General features: G+C 39.0%; 1 protein-coding gene, 3 non-coding genes and 1 pseudogene across 4 annotated transcripts; 1 reads left to right on the forward strand and 4 right to left on the reverse strand.

Annotated features, from left to right (window-relative positions):
• Positions 1 to 4,697: 4,697 nt before the first annotated feature.
• LOC124404684 (tubulin glycylase 3A-like) lies at positions 4,698 to 8,642 on the forward strand. The gene is made up of 9 exons (XM_046879015.1): positions 4,698 to 5,423; positions 5,500 to 5,611; positions 5,673 to 5,884; positions 6,020 to 6,431; positions 6,529 to 6,714; positions 7,423 to 7,513; positions 7,591 to 7,749; positions 8,096 to 8,355; positions 8,431 to 8,642. Exons 1-9 carry the CDS (start codon positions 4,698 to 4,700, stop codon positions 8,607 to 8,609), a joined length of 2,337 nt encoding a protein of 778 aa, XP_046734971.1. The 3' UTR covers positions 8,610 to 8,642.
• A 1,613-nt stretch (positions 8,643 to 10,255) lies between these two features.
• LOC124405021 lies at positions 10,256 to 10,374 on the reverse strand. Its single transcript, XR_006929045.1, has one exon. It is a non-coding gene; the product is annotated as a 5S ribosomal RNA (ribosomal RNA).
• An 83-nt stretch (positions 10,375 to 10,457) lies between these two features.
• LOC124405033 lies at positions 10,458 to 10,576 on the reverse strand. The gene has a single exon (XR_006929055.1). It is a non-coding gene; the product is annotated as a 5S ribosomal RNA (ribosomal RNA).
• An 83-nt stretch (positions 10,577 to 10,659) lies between these two features.
• Positions 10,660 to 10,778, reverse strand: LOC124405037. The gene has a single exon (XR_006929058.1). It is a non-coding gene; the product is annotated as a 5S ribosomal RNA (ribosomal RNA).
• Positions 10,779 to 10,864: 86 nt separating this feature from the next.
• LOC124405032 lies at positions 10,865 to 10,983 on the reverse strand (annotated as a pseudogene).
• Between the last annotated feature and the right edge of the window lie 4,714 nt (positions 10,984 to 15,697).

Here is a 15,697-nt window from a genome sequence, read left to right on the forward strand (position 1 = left end):
ACACATTAGAAAAAGCGTAGGACCAACAGCAGAGAAATGACGATGAAAATCTGTAGTTTTTTGGCTGTAACTTTTCATTCGTTGCTCGCAGCGTATTGGGACTGCGCTTAATCGATTTCTCTCGCAAAACTACGTCGGACTAGTGCCCTAAAAAATTGATTGCAGCACTTTTCAAAGTCGTCGAAATTTTCGCCAAAAATCCAAAGGGGTTAACCTTACTTTTTTTGCGATTTTTGGAGCTGAGAATTTCTGGTCTACGATTTGATTTGTATGACCGTTCCTTGGCTAATTGGAACCCCAGGAACTCAGAAAACACATTAGAAAAAACGTAGGACCAACAGCAGAGAAATGACGATGAAAATCTGTAGTTTTTTGGCTGTAACTTTTGATCCGTTGCTCGCAGCGTATTGGGACTGCGCTTAATCAATTTCTCTCGCAAAATTACGTCGGACTAGTGCCCTAAAGAATCGATTGCAGCACTTTTCAAAGTCGTCGAAATTTTCGCCAAAAATCCAAAGGGGTTGCCCTTACTTTTTTTGCGATTTCTGGAGCTGAGAATTTCTGGTCTCCGATTTGATTTGTATGACCGTTCCTTGGCTAATTGGAACCCCAGGAACTCAAAAAACACATTAGAAAAAGCGTAGGACCAACAGCAGAGAAATGACGATGAAAATCTGTAGTTTTTTGGCTGTAACTTTTGATCCGTTGCTCGCAGCGTATTGGGACTGCGCTTAATCGATTTCTCTCGCAAAATTACGTCGGACTAGTGCCCTAAAGAATCGATTGCAGCACTTTTCAAAGTCGTCGAAATTCTCGCCAAAAATCCAAAGGGGTTAGCCCTACTTTTTTGGTCATTTTTGGAGCCGAGAATTTTTTGTCTCGGAATTGATTTGTATGACCCTTATCAGACCAATTGCATCCCCAGGAACGCAAAAAACACATCAAAAACAGCGTAGAACCAACAGCAGAGAAGTGACGATGAAAATCTTCAGTTTTTCGACTGTAACTCTTTTAACGCAGCTCGCAGCGTATTGGGACTGCGTTAAAGCGATTTGACTTGCAAAACTACGTCGGAATAGTGCATGAAAGAATTGTTTGCAGCACTTTACAAAGTCGTCGAAATCTTCGTCGAAAATTCAAGGGGGTTAGCTTTTCTTTTCGAGCACTAAATCTCTCATGTCAGAATTGATTTTTATGACCTAATCTAAACAAGTAGGACCAGAGCAACGCAGGAATGACCCGAAAACGAGCTTAGGACCGACAGTTGAGGAAATACGAAGAAAACACACAGAAAACAATTTTGTTATTTATTTTTATTCAGGTTACATAAGACAATACAATGTTATACATATCATGTCTTGCGAAGGTGCGTTGTACCTCTTTGCTAAAGTGCGGAACTTAAAGTGTAGTTACAAACTACAATAGTCACTATGTCATATATTATTTTCGACATCCTGCTTAACGTCATGTGTATTGTACTTTCACCCTAATACAATAGTTAGCATTATTATGGAATGGTAAATCATCTTTCCTTATTTCTTACTGTTTTATTTTTATATTATTTCGCAATTTCTTTACGTATTACACACCGACATGTCAACACTTGTACTAGAATCACGGCACAATAAATACTCTAAAACTGAATGGAACCGAAACCTCGCAGCTTTGAATTCATTATTATCCTTCTCCTTATTTTTGCTAACTCGGTGCAAATATCATGGCTTCCTGCCGTTACTCCGATTTGTATGACCTTTACTAGACTAATCGCATCCCCAGGAACGCAAAAAACACATCAAAAACAGCGTTGGACCAACAGCAGGAAAGTGATGATGAAAATCTCCAGTTTTCCTGCTGTAACTTTTCAAGCATTGCTCGCAGCGTATTGGGACTGCGTTTAATCGATTTCTCTCGCAAAATTAGGTCGGAATCGTGCATGAAAAAATTGTTTGCAGCACTTTTCGAAGTCATCAAATTTTTCACCAACAATCCTGCACCTGTACACAGGCCAAAACAAGCTATTAATATCTAAAAACCACGATCATCACTGTATGATATAATATCTTACATATTCTGCATAAGACAACACATGCTGTACACCTGTGTCCTCATATTATGATAAGATATCTTGCGTAATGTCATCTCATTTTCTCATTTCTTTTTGTCTGTCACTTCAATACTATTTGATAACTAGCTCAATTACCACACACTGACACCCGAACCCTTGTACTAGAATTACGACTTATTACTAAAAACTGAAACCGAACTGAGACCGAAACTCTGTAGCTAAGAATTTTTGAATTATCTTCCCCACTTTTTCGCAAACCCCGTGTGAATTCCAGGTACTTTTTTAAACTGACCGTTTTTTACTGAAAAAATCGAAATGGCTTGATATGCTTTTTGTTAAGATTTCGTAAACTAAAGAGTTTCCTTTCCGAAATTGATTTAGTGGACCTATACTTCACTAATTAGACCCCGTGGAAGTCAAACAAAACATCTCAAGCATTGAAGAATCAACTGCTGAGTAAAGGTATTCCAATCTTACAATGCATGATGGGAAATGGGTCAAGACATCACGGCACTACAAAAGTGTCTGGCGCACTAGCCTGCCCGTAAAATATTTTCATGTTTACACCTGTAACAATAAAAATAATTTTTTATTAATCAATCGGCATTTAAAAAAATCATTTTCGCCGCCCAATCATAATAATTAGCTGTACATAATAATTGGAAAAATTAAATTAATTTATAATCTCCCTATCTAATAATGTTATATAATTTATTAATCTGTTTAAACCTGTTTTCCCCAAACGCGCTATACGAACTCTTAGTAATCATATATTGGAGGTAAATGATAAATCGCGTATGTGAAAGACAGGTTGAACCGGATAAATAAATTACATAACTTTATAAATTAATTTAGGTTTTCCAATTAAATTATTAATTACAACTTATTCATATTATTGGGTGATTGATTATTTAAAAACAATTTTTATTGTTACGGGAGTAAGCATGAAAATACTGTACGGGCAGGCTAGTGCGCCCGACATGCGACACACTTATGGCAGCGCGGCATCTCGACACCTTCTGCTGAGGAAATATGAAGGACTCTCGTCGGTTTCCGCCTGTAAATCTTGATCCGTTGCTCGCAGCGTATTCCAAATGTGCCTAATCGATTCCTCTGGCAAGATTACGTCGATATAGTGCTTCAAAGAATAAATTTAACTATCTTTCAAAACCCGCCAAATTTTAACTTACCCTTGTTTTGCTGCGAGTTTCAGTGCTCGGAAACTTTTTGTCTTGGAATCGTTTTGCAGGACTATCGACTGATTGGACTTTTAAGAATGCAAAAAATATATCAAAAATAGCGTAGAACCAACAGCAGGGGAATTGCGAATGAAATTCTACGTTTTTCGGCTGTAACTTTTGATACGTTGCTCGCACCGTATTCCATAGAGCTTGTCTATAACCTCTATGAGTAGCGCTTCGAGATATAAGAAAATAAACTTATTCATTTTCATTATTCCAGAATCATAATACATGATATGCATCGAAATGAATCAAGTATAATATTGGCATCTTTTTTATCACTGTTTATTGTTCAGAAGAAAGAACCTGGACACACCGCAATATTTTTAGTATTGACTTTGCGGTAATAAATGTATGAAATGGCAACGTAACGGCATGTAGCGATCCTACCCTTACCGACCGAGCAAACGCATTCTTTTTCTTTCTATTATTAATAAACAAACAAACTGAAAGGATTGAAAGGACGGTGTATAGCTCTCTCGTAGCGGAATCAAGGAACGTTACTCATAGTCATACTCCGAAAATTGTAGAAAGAAATTGTGGTTTTTTGACACACGTTACTATTTCCACAACTCCCGCATTTCAGGGACCAAAAAGCGCATAGCTGAGGTACTTTCCGCTATCCGGGGAAAAATAAGGAGTAAAATGAGCCATCGTCAGACTGTTTTCATGCAATATTGAGGCCAGGTAAAGAGAACTAGTAATTACAGTAATTTCGTAAATAAAAGATGTTCTCGCGATCAGCTGGGCACATGGCCGGTACGGCCGAGCGTTCTAACCAAGGAATGATCCAACCAAGTCTCTTATTTTATAAAATACTCCTTATTGTTCCGCGAATGGTGGAAGGTATAGAGCTATACACCATCCAAATTTCAACCCTTCCGTTTGTTCGTTTATTAATTATAGAAAGAAAAAGAATGAGTTTGCTCGGTCGGTAAAGGTAGGATTGCTACATGCCGTCAATTATACACGATTGCACGATTTTGGAATAATGAGAATGAATTAGATTATTTTCTTACCTCGAAAAACGGTTACCGTTTGAATCATTTCATTCTCCCTTCTTCATTTTGTACGTTTGTTCAAACTTCCAATTAAAAATCGTAAATTTTCTAATTTTTGGGATAAAAACACAACAGAACTACTTACCCAACCACGTAGTTGAGAGAAGCGTCATTTGACTGTTGGTTCGGTACCCAATTTCATGAGCGTCTTTTTGCCGCCCGTGAAAATCCAGCCAGACACAGAGTGAAGATGAAGTTGTCTGCGAAAGATTAATATTTAAGATACTGTTTTCAAAAATGTCAGTCACACGTAACCTCTGTCATGTAACCTGAATCCAAAATTCTGTATTATTTATAAAAATTCAAATCATTAAATACACTCGACCCCATATGTTCACCGGCATGAAACGTAAAACTTATCCTGAAGATACCATACGTTCGCATCTAAATTTGAAAAAGGAATCAACGATGTATAACCAGCCAAAAAAACCGAACCTGAAAGAACGTTACCTCACTGCACCGATGCCCGTAACCAAACGACCAATTTCTATTTCTAAACAAGACTCAACGAAGCAAGAAGCTCGTGATCTGAAGCCCAACGTGACACTCGGTTCATCTAAGTACTTGGAAACGCATTCCGGATTTAACACGAAGCAGTCGCAGCCCTTGCAGAAGTATGCAAGAACAGTCAAAGAGTCAAACCAGCTTGGGCAGTCCAAGGTTGGTCCATCAACTCAGACGTCAAACGTTTTTGCCTACCGTTCTGCGATCGAGGGCTCGCTGAAGGCTTCGAAAGGATCTAAGAGAACACCAAAACCTGCTGCCGCCAACCGATCGGACAGCACGAAGATTAACAAGCCGTTAAAACAACCTTTGCAATTAACGATGTCTCGTAATAATCCTGGAACGACGATTGACGATACGATTAAAATTCTTAAACCCTACGACTATCCGGGGAAATCCGAAACTATGAGTAATTTCACCCCCGCCACGCGTTATGAACAGAATGCTGACAGCCAATGTGATAAAATTGCGTGTAATACGGCATGCTTAATCGAGCTTAGTAGAAAAGAGTGTTACAATGCGATTCTACAAATGGTCGCCAAAGCCGTCAAGGTGACTCATTGTCAGTACGCATGATATTTGTATTTACAGTATATATGTACCCTTGTTACACATATTTTTTCACTAGAATCACAAGATTTTTCTAATCCGTGGTGATATTCCTTATCTGGAGGCGTCGATGAAGTCCAGAGGTTGGGTCCAAAAATACGAATCTACGAAAACACGAATGGTACCGTATGGTGAGCTGCAGGTAGATACTATAACAGTTGAACATGCAATGAAGTCATTCTTATTGTGTAGGGAGTGTTGCTAGTTTGGATGCACCTTCGTTGGGCAGTATTCAACTGCCAGGTGGCGGCTTAAACGAAAAGATGGTAATCTTTCAAATGCTGAAACACGTGCCGCCCGATTTCATATGGGACTGTCGGAACGATTTTACTGAGTGGAATAACAACATCAAACAGAGCACGTTACTAAATCGGTTTCAAAAATCATTCATCTACACGTCCAAAGTAAGTATAATGCCAATATGGTAGCATTTTGAACACTCGTAGTGGCTGTATTCTTCGTAAAGTGTAACTGCTATAAGAAAAGTAATCAGTAACGATTAAGATTCAACCACGTTGAATCCGTTTCTCAATGTCCAGCTTGGAATGGCGACCATATTGGAGGACACGCATTGGAATTATGAGGAGAAGGTGTCAAATGTTCAATATCCGAGAACGTACAACTTATATCGTGACAAGAATGCATTTGTTGAAGATTATCGGATGACGGCAGCGGTTAGTTTGCTGAAATGGTTTGTAGAGCATATTCGAGAGGGCGTGGAACAAGTCGTGCGAGGCTCATCGCCAATTTCTATCCAACAAATCGAATTCGCCATAAAACGATGCGAGCAACTAGTCGCTATGGCTAACAATGAGTACTTGGATGTTCCACAAGCCACGATTTCAACCCAGGAATGGGATTCATTCATCCAAAATTACATCAAGGCAGTTCATTTGGAAAATGGCTTCGTTGAAACAACGAGTGGACCCCCTTTTCCAGAGATCGAGGTACGCAGCATACAATTTGTAAACATATCTTGAATGATGGTGATCACGTTGACTGTGTCAAATTTTCCATTTACTGCAGATTTTGTATGTAGCTGCAATAGCTGTGCTGAAGAAAGTCAAAGATATTGATCCACAATTTGAGCTAAACGGATACAGAAATATTTGGATCCTGAAACCAAGTGATTTATGTTGTGGAACGGGTATTGTAATGACTCACAAACTTAGCCACATCATGAAGCGGGTTTGTGACAGTAGAAGAGACTACTTTGTTGTGCAGAAATATATTGGTTCGTAAAAGCATAAATTAACATTATGGGGGAGGGTGGGGCAAAGTGGGCACCTTGAGAAAATAATGCCTAAAATCAAAATAAAATATTTAGTTTTCATATGAACAATTATGTTAAATTATTATCTAGCTTCCTCGAGATGAAGTAATCATAAATTCAAGTTCAGAAAATTATTTGACTTTGATGAGTTGAGAGTAAAGCACTGTAACTTCTAACGTTTCGCGTTACGAGGTGTGCAATTACTCGAATAAATAATTTCCGAATAATTCATATTTAATAAATCGTTCAGTTGGTTAATTTTATCCGTTGTTATTTAAAAAATTTCCAGGGGCCCACTTTGGCCCCAAATTTTTGGAGGTATAAAAAATTTGAAGGTACCCCCTTTGCCCCCAGGGGCTCATTTGGCCCCACCCTCCCCTACTATAGGAAATTCGCACGGTTTGAAATATTTTATATACATTGCTCAAAGCTTTTGCAATGTTGCAGACACCATGTGGCAACATTTTGATGTCGACTGTTTTACATAAGCTTGCAATATTGCTGTAATGATTCAAGGCTATACTTCTGGAATATTGGAATCGTTAATGTTGGAATAGTACTTACAGTGTTTTCATATTATCGATGTGATCTTATTTCTTTCAATCGTCTATTCATATATTAATTCAGTAGTGACTTTTTCCGGGAAGATTAGTCAATGCTTTCTTTCAGAGAAACCACTTCTTGTCGAATGCACCAAATTCGACGTCCGGCAATGGTACCTAGTGACCAAGAGTTACCCTTTGACCATTTGGATATACAAGTAATTTAAAATAAAAAATAAGATCACTACTGTACCCGCGTGAAGTTATAATACATTTAGTCGTTCGCATCTGCTAGGGAGTCTTTCCTACGCTTCAGCTCGAGACCCTTCAGCTTTGCAAACTACCACGAAGCCGTTCATATATGCAATACCGCTGTTCAGTGCAAGTACTCAGAGCAGAAGAACTCCGTTCGCGCTAAGGATTGGGACTGCAAAAAGATCAACGACTATCTAAAGTTAGCCTGACAGATAATCAATCTACTCGTGTTACCAATTCTAAAAAGCAGGCTCATTACACAACAGATGACCGTTGCACAATATCATCTCGCGCAAACCGGTTTTCAGTGTCTAAACAATGAAGTAACGTAACTTTACGAAGTTTTGTATATTTCAAATGCCTTGCGCTATGTTACTCAGATTTGCCATACACTCTACAACAACGTTTTTATATCTACTCGTGTATGTACATACACCTGCAATATTTTTGTAACATTGCAGCTCCATCAACAGTATATAAATACTATAGAAATTTTTCTGAAATATTTCGTGCCGTATGGACAATTTTTACAGTATTTATTCCAGGAAAGCTGGCTACAGTGGCGAGCCGTGGTACGACGAAGTCTATCCGAAAATACGCGAGGCAGTAATTGCAACGATGTTAGCCGCCCAACAGCACATGGACAAACGTAGATGCAGCTTCGAACTGTACGGTGCAGATTTCATGATAATGAACGATCTCTCGGTGTGGCTGATAGAAATCAACACAAATCCACGAATGCATCCTCCGAGTACCAGAGTGACGGAGAGATTGTATCCCGATGTCATGGAAAGTTTAGTCAAAGGTATTTAAAATCAGTTACCTTATGTTCCTGGTTTCGGTTTTTGTCGTCTGTTAGTACGATGCCTTTGCGTTTCAGTGGTTTTAGATCGTCCTGTGAACCCAAATGCCGATACTGGCAACTTTGTTCTGGCTTATCAACAGAATGTTACCGATTTTCAACCCTACTTGGGTGCGAGTATGTTTGTTCTTGGCGAAGGGATAAAGCGGTTGAAGCCGAAGAGTTTACATGAACGTGAGAATTCAGGAAACCCATGAAAAGATTCTCTCAGAACACTAGAATGCCAGTTATCAAAGGTTTGCCAACACGTGATGTTTACGATGTTTCTGTTTTTGATGGACAACCCAAGACACAAAAATTTGGACAAACCTACCTGCAAGACACAACATTTTAACATTGGATTAAGAATTTTTGAGAACATAAATTATTTTGCAATGCTTGTAACGAATTTATACCTACACGTATTTGTGTGTCATGTAGATAAAAGCTAGACATGAAAATAAATTTCAACATTTTCACAAACTATTTTACGAACAACAATTTCACACTCAACAGTGTTTTCTTAAACGTTAAAAACACAATATTGATATCAATTTGAAATAATTTTTCTCCTTGATACTAATTCTTTTTCCGACCTTACCATTCCCTACGTATAGAATTAGAGATTCAACATTTTTTGCTCAAAAAAGTAAGGCTAACCCCTTTGGATTTTGTGTGAAAATTTTGAGTAACGCAGGAACCAATTCATTGATGCACTATATCGAAAACGAAGTATTTCCTTTGTAATTCATCTGCTGTTGGTCTTACGCACTCTTTGATGTCTTTTTCGCATTTCTGAGGGTCCAATTAGTGGAAAGAGAATCCTGCAAAACGATTCTTGAATTGAACAGGCAGTGGTGAAGGCAATTTAAAGTATTTCGCTCAGGTTTTAATCATTTTTAGCTGAACTATTCAATGTAGCGATGCGTATATTCAAGCGGATCAATTGTAAAATTTCTCGCAGTTTTAAATTATCAGATTATTCTGTAAACTCCTACATTTCATACAACGTCGCTCGTCACAATGAAAATCAGAACAATGCACTTGACAGTTGCAGAACAGGAACAAAAAGTATATTTGTACACCATTTGCGCCAATTAGACTGAACTGTGTACCACTAACGATCAACAACTCATAATTTTACAATAAAACAGTTTTCTTTGAATACATTTAATATACCATGTTTCAAATAATTGGATTACTTACCAGCGGTGGTCTCTTCTAATAAAGAAGATCAAATCTGAACTCCAAGGCGTTTGATGGGAAAAATTATTTGATCGCATAGTCGGATGGAAAACTTGCTTGAAGTTTTAAGATATAAGTTCCTCAATCAAATTGATTGTTTTCAGAGGTTCAATATCGCCGAACTTTATATTTGCTTGCTTCGAGGACGCGTCAATTCATCTTGGACATACAGAGCGACCTGCGCCGTGGTTCATTCTTCCGCTCCTAGAGAAACCCGCCAGCAACCACTAACTCCGATTTTTGATTTGGTATTTATTTCAATATTCTTGGTGTTGATTTCTTATTTTAGCGAAAAACCTATGTACCTGGCAGTAAGTACTTTAATTTTGATATTTTTTGTAGGTCAGGGTATTGTTCCTGGTGGTTGATTAAATGTACACTTTAGATCTGGTAATTTCTGAGTTACAAAGTATATTTTTTCGATTGGTTACTCTTTACTGTACCTGGTGTAAGGTTTTGGCACCAGGTCAGTAGGAAAGAAGAATATTAACGCCTTTGGCCTATTGAAAAATTCATTGAAAAACAAATGCCATTTGGGGAAATGATGTACATACGTATCTCCAAAAATCAATAGCTGAACTAAGAGGCAAAATTGTGGATCCATCTGTGGAAAAAAGAATGCCAACGGCACGCGGTGTTCCCAAGCGGTCACCCATCCAAGTACTGACCGCGCCCAATGTTGCTTAACTTCGGTGATCGGACGAGAACCGGTGCTTTCAACGTGGTATGGCCGTTGCCGAGAGAGATGAATCTCTGCTTTTTCACATCCTTCAATAAAGTGGAAAATCCATTTCCAATCCATCTGTGGAATCAAAAAAAGATGCCAACGGCACGCGGTGTTCCCAAGCGGTCACCCATCCAAGTACTGACCGCGCCCAATGTTGCTTAACTTCGGTGATCGGACGAGAACCGGTGCTTTCAACGTGGTATGGCCGTTGCCGAGAGAGATGAATCTCTGCTTTTTCACATCCTTCAATAAAGTGGAAAATCCATTTCCAATCCATCTGTGGAATCAAAAAAAGATGCCAACGGCACGCGGTGTTCCCAAGCGGTCACCCATCCAAGTACTGACCGCGCCCAATGTTGCTTAACTTCGGTGATCGGACGAGAACCGGTGCTTTCAACGTGGTATGGCCGTTGCCGAGGGAGATAAATCTCTGCTTTTTCACATTCTTGGAAAAAGTGCCGAATCCTTTTTCCATCCATCTTTGGAATCAAAAAAAAAAGATGCCAACGGCACGCGGTGTTCCCAAGCGGTCACCCATCCAAGTACTGACCGCGCCCAATGTTGCTTAACTTCGGTGATCGGACGAGAACCGGTGCTTTGAAAATAAGTTTATTATAACCCACAATAAAAACCATGGTACATCAAGAAAAAACAAGAAAAGCTTACAAAACATGTTAACAATCAATTATATAACTAGTGCGTTATGGCCCTCAATGCGAGCACTACACGTCTGCTGCAGTCTCTTCTAATAGCTTTCAAGGTACGTTTCGTACAATCAATAGGAAATAATTGAAATAGCCCATAGAGGTTGCAAATGTATAATGCCTAGACTGGATGATGATCAGGAAAAAAGGGTAAAAAAACTGATCAACAGATTACTTAATTTCTAAGACCTTACACTAATACTTACAAACTGCAATAAATAAAAGAGGATACGGGCAATAAATAAGAGGAGGGGGTAGGAAAGTAACAGGATAGAATATCCTTCGCGGATACATTATGATAATTGAGTGTAATAACGAAGCTGAAGATACTTAGAGTGCTAATTAGTGCTGTCACATGTACATCATTTTGTAAATCTGCATTTTTTGTGAGAGACAAGTTGGCTGCTATTGCTAGCGATTGAGCCACCAATACTTGTCACTGTTCTGTCTATGTCTGTCGGATACATCTTTGTCTGGTAAATCGGTGTTAAATCGCATTAGCGCGGTGTTGACATTTGGAGCGGGAGTGTATAAAATTTGTTTTTGTCGAGTGCCTCTCAATACATGATAGATGATAGGAATATTGTTTGCATCTTGAATGTATCCGTTCTCGTCCAGATAAGTAAAGGCCTCCGGCGGAATGAACCCTGATAACAAAGATTTGGCAAAATATAACGGATTCGGAAAAAATGGACCACGAATGAGATTATTTTCTCCGATCTTTACTGCATTTGCGAAATGGTTCCTTATCAGCCTCAATATGAAGCAATCGATCCTGTTTATGTTCGCCTCATCATAGATTTCCGCGTTACTAATGAATCGAACATAGAGCGACGACGCCGACCTGTACTTGCCCAGACAGGCGCGGATACATTTGCTTTCAAAAACACGTATTTTATCCATGGTTCCCGCGCTCAGGTTGAACCATATTGGACACCCATACGTTATTATAGGTCTGATCAGAAGCAGGTGACATAGAATTTTTATCCTCTTGTCTAAATATTTACAATAAAACAGACGGTTCGCACTGTTGAACGCCTTCTGTGCCCTTGCCAACTGGGCGTTGACGTGTAAATTGAATTTCAATTGAAAGTCTATATTAATTCCCAAATACTTGACTATATCTTTATGCGGAACCGCGTGACCTCCGTTTCTGCCGTCGGAGATTGAGAAATTTCTCCAATTCTTTTTGGTGTCACGATTTGCGAACTTAAGATTTGGCCTGAATAAAATTGTCTCACATTTTGACGTATTAATTTTTAACTTCCAAGTATTGTAATAATCTATCAGTTTTATGGAAAGTTCTTGCAGCTGTACTTTCAGTTCGGAGGGCTTGTTGCCTGAGATGTAGACAACCAGATCGTCCGCGAAGGCGATTGCTTTTTTGGAGGCAACCTTATTCAGGTCAAACAGTGTCAAAATATCGCTATTGAATATGTTGAATAAAATAGGCGAGTTGACAGTTCCCTGTTGCAGACCGTCGGCAATGGCGAACTTTATGGAGGATGTATTTGATCCGTCACAGACGTGGAAATATTTATCATGCAACATGACCCACAGCATCTTTATCAGATGTTTGGGAAAATTCTTTTTCATTAGCTTATAGAACAACCCGTCCAGCCAGACGGTGTCAAATGCTTTTTCCAGGTCAATCAGGCATGCTGCCACGCATTCGCTGTTATTCAGAGACCAGCAGATGTCCGAGGTGAATTTGGATATTGCGTGGATTGTCGAGTGTCTGTGACGGAAGCCAAACTGGCTCTCAGGAATAATCTCGTTTTCGTCACAAAATACTGCTAAGGACTTGTTCACTACTACCTCGAATATTTTACTTATGTTTGGCAGCAGGCTGATTGGCCTGTAACTAGAGGGGTTTGAGCTTTCTTTATCTTTTTTTAGTAAGGCAATGACTTTGGCAGTTCTCCAACAATCAGGGAAGTACATGTTGTTCAGAGCATTGTTAAACAAAATACAATAATAACTAATAATCTTACGTGGTAAGTGCTTAAGGACTGCATTGGGGATGTTATCGTATCCCGCAGACTTCTTATTATTCAGGTTTTTAAATAACGTTAATAACTCGGATAGAGACGTAAAGTAGTTTGGAATTTCCTCCCTTGACGGACAAGTCGCTGTGTTGTGTTTAGAGAAGGAAACTACCGTTCTGTTGCTGGCTTTGTCTTCCTCCATCTCTCGTTTTAGTTCCGAAACTTTAGTTTCAACTATTTTTATAAGATTGGGTTTTCCTAAGTTAACGTTCTGGATATTTGTGGCGGCAAAATGCGCCCCGATCAAATTCAGCTTATCGTCTTGCTTTGCAATAATGAAGTTATTTGACTGGTCCCTGGCCACGGCATCATGGGTGATTCTAGCATCCGTTAAAAGATTTTCTTTGTCGCTAGGTACAGTTAAAATAGGTATAGGAGCTGAGCCACGGGGTCTGAAAAGTCTATTTATTTGCGGAAACATCTTGTCCGCTTTATCCATACTGATATTTCTGATTTTGTTTTCCCAATATCCGTTTACCGAGGTAGCGAGTTTTGTCTTAATTTTATTTCGGGTTTTTTTCAATAAGTCTTTTAAAATATTCAAACGTACTAGATTACCTCGTGCATTTTGTTTGTGGAGTTTGTTTATCTGCGAGATTAAGTAAGTTTTGTGTTTGTGTAGATTTTTTATTTCGTGTGTGGTATATGCTTTTAAGGTGTTCTGGTTCGTTTTAATTTTCGGCACTATTTTATCTACGGCATCTTTGATAACGCTTTCAATCTTGGTTAGGTAACTATCAATTTCGGTATTAGCCAGATTTCTATCGTCGGGGATTTCTAAATCCTTCGATTTGTCAACACACTTTGCGAAAGATTCCCAGTCTGTCGCGGCAAAGTTATATGAACGATTTTCGGTTTTTCTTTCTAAAACAAACGGAAGTGACGTATGAAATGAAAAGGACATTAGGATCGCATTGTGGTCACTGTCGTACGGTAGCGACTCGAGCCTGTAATCTTCTGTTATTCCATGAGCCGTTAATCTGTTGTCCGCTAAGCATATGTCAATAAATGAACTCCCTCGCGGATATGAAGGCAACAGTGAGCCAAATAGCTGCAGTCTTAGATTAATTTCGTTATCATGAATCCATTTATGCAACAATACGCCTCTGGGATTATTGGTTGCGTTCTGCCACGAGGTGTGTTTTGCATTGAGATCTCCAGCCAAAATATACAGGTTCGAGGGATCAGATAAATCCAACTCTTCAAAGAGCTTACCGATCTCAGGAATAAATTCTTTTTTATGACCACCCGGTGCATAAGCAGCAATTATGAATAAGTTGAGAGAGTTGTTAACTTTCAATTTGACGACCGAAGCTTCTAAGACTTTTGCCCCTGACAAACATACTGGCGTAATCTGCACAAATTCAAATGGGTTCTTTATCAGCATTGCAGTTCCACCGCCCTGCTTTGAATTCGGTCTATCGTTTCTGATCATTGTATAATTTTCAATAGCAATTTTGAATCGACTGTTAAGCTTTGTTTCGCTTAGAAGGACAAAGTCTGGTTTGTACTTGGCTACTAATTCGGATAGGTTAATCCTGCGTTGAATGGTGATAATAGAGTTTACATTAATCGCAATGATATTAAGTTTCTCGACCCTGAGCTTATTTTCTGCCATTATGTGTCATCGGCTGAAAAGAAATTATCGAGTTGGGAGTATAAGTTCTGGATACTGAGCGAGTTCTGAGCAACGACTTCTTGAATTTTCAGTAACTGGTTACTAAGAAACTCAAAGAAATTTTTATTAACGTCGCTACCTTCAGAGTTTTGCGCGAAGGGCTTTTCGGACGTCGCGATTGAGTCGACTCTCTGATTCGATTTGGGGTCTGGTCGCTGCTCTTTATTTGTTGTACCTGCTACGATTGCACTATAAGTGGTCTTGGGCTCTACTGCTTTGCTGATTTTTTGTAAATTGACCTGTTTATTTTGGTTGGCTTCTTCAATTTTTTTTCTAATCATGTTATCGTACTCTACTAATTTTGGGCAACCCCTGTAAGATGCCGGATGGCCGTACTCTTTGCAATTTACACAGTAAATAGTTAACTTATCAGATGGCGTGTCTGCAGCCTGGGGTTTGATACTGCATTTCCCTGGTTCGTGAGAAGTAGCGCATTTAACGCATCGAAAGTCTAGGTTGCAATTGTTGGCTACGTGGCCGATTCTTTGACAACGCTTACATTGTATTCTGTTCGCTTTTTTCAACGCTTCCCAAGTTACTGCTTGGTACAGGACTTTTTTTACGCTAGATAATTTCAACACATTACTATTTGCCGATATTTTCACTAGGAATATAGGTAAGACTCTGTTATTTTTTTTCGAGTTCACTGTCGAAAAACTTGTGACCTGTAAAAATTCTAAGCCCTCTACATTTTGAGCTTGTAAATCTTCGAGAATGTTCTGAGGGTCAAAGTCGCCTTCTATACCCATCAGTAAGACTGTTTTAAGTTTTTCGTCGCTGGGCGTGAAAGTGAAGAAGTTAATTTTTCTTTCTTTCAGACGTTCGCAAGTCAGTTTGTAATCCTGCTTGTTACTGACAACGATTAAATGTTTGTTATTTCTGATTCTTTTTATGTGAAAATTTT

This window comes from Diprion similis, chromosome 3 (assembly GCF_021155765.1).
Source record: "Diprion similis isolate iyDipSimi1 chromosome 3, iyDipSimi1.1, whole genome shotgun sequence".
NCBI lineage: Eukaryota > Metazoa > Arthropoda > Insecta > Hymenoptera > Diprionidae > Diprion > Diprion similis.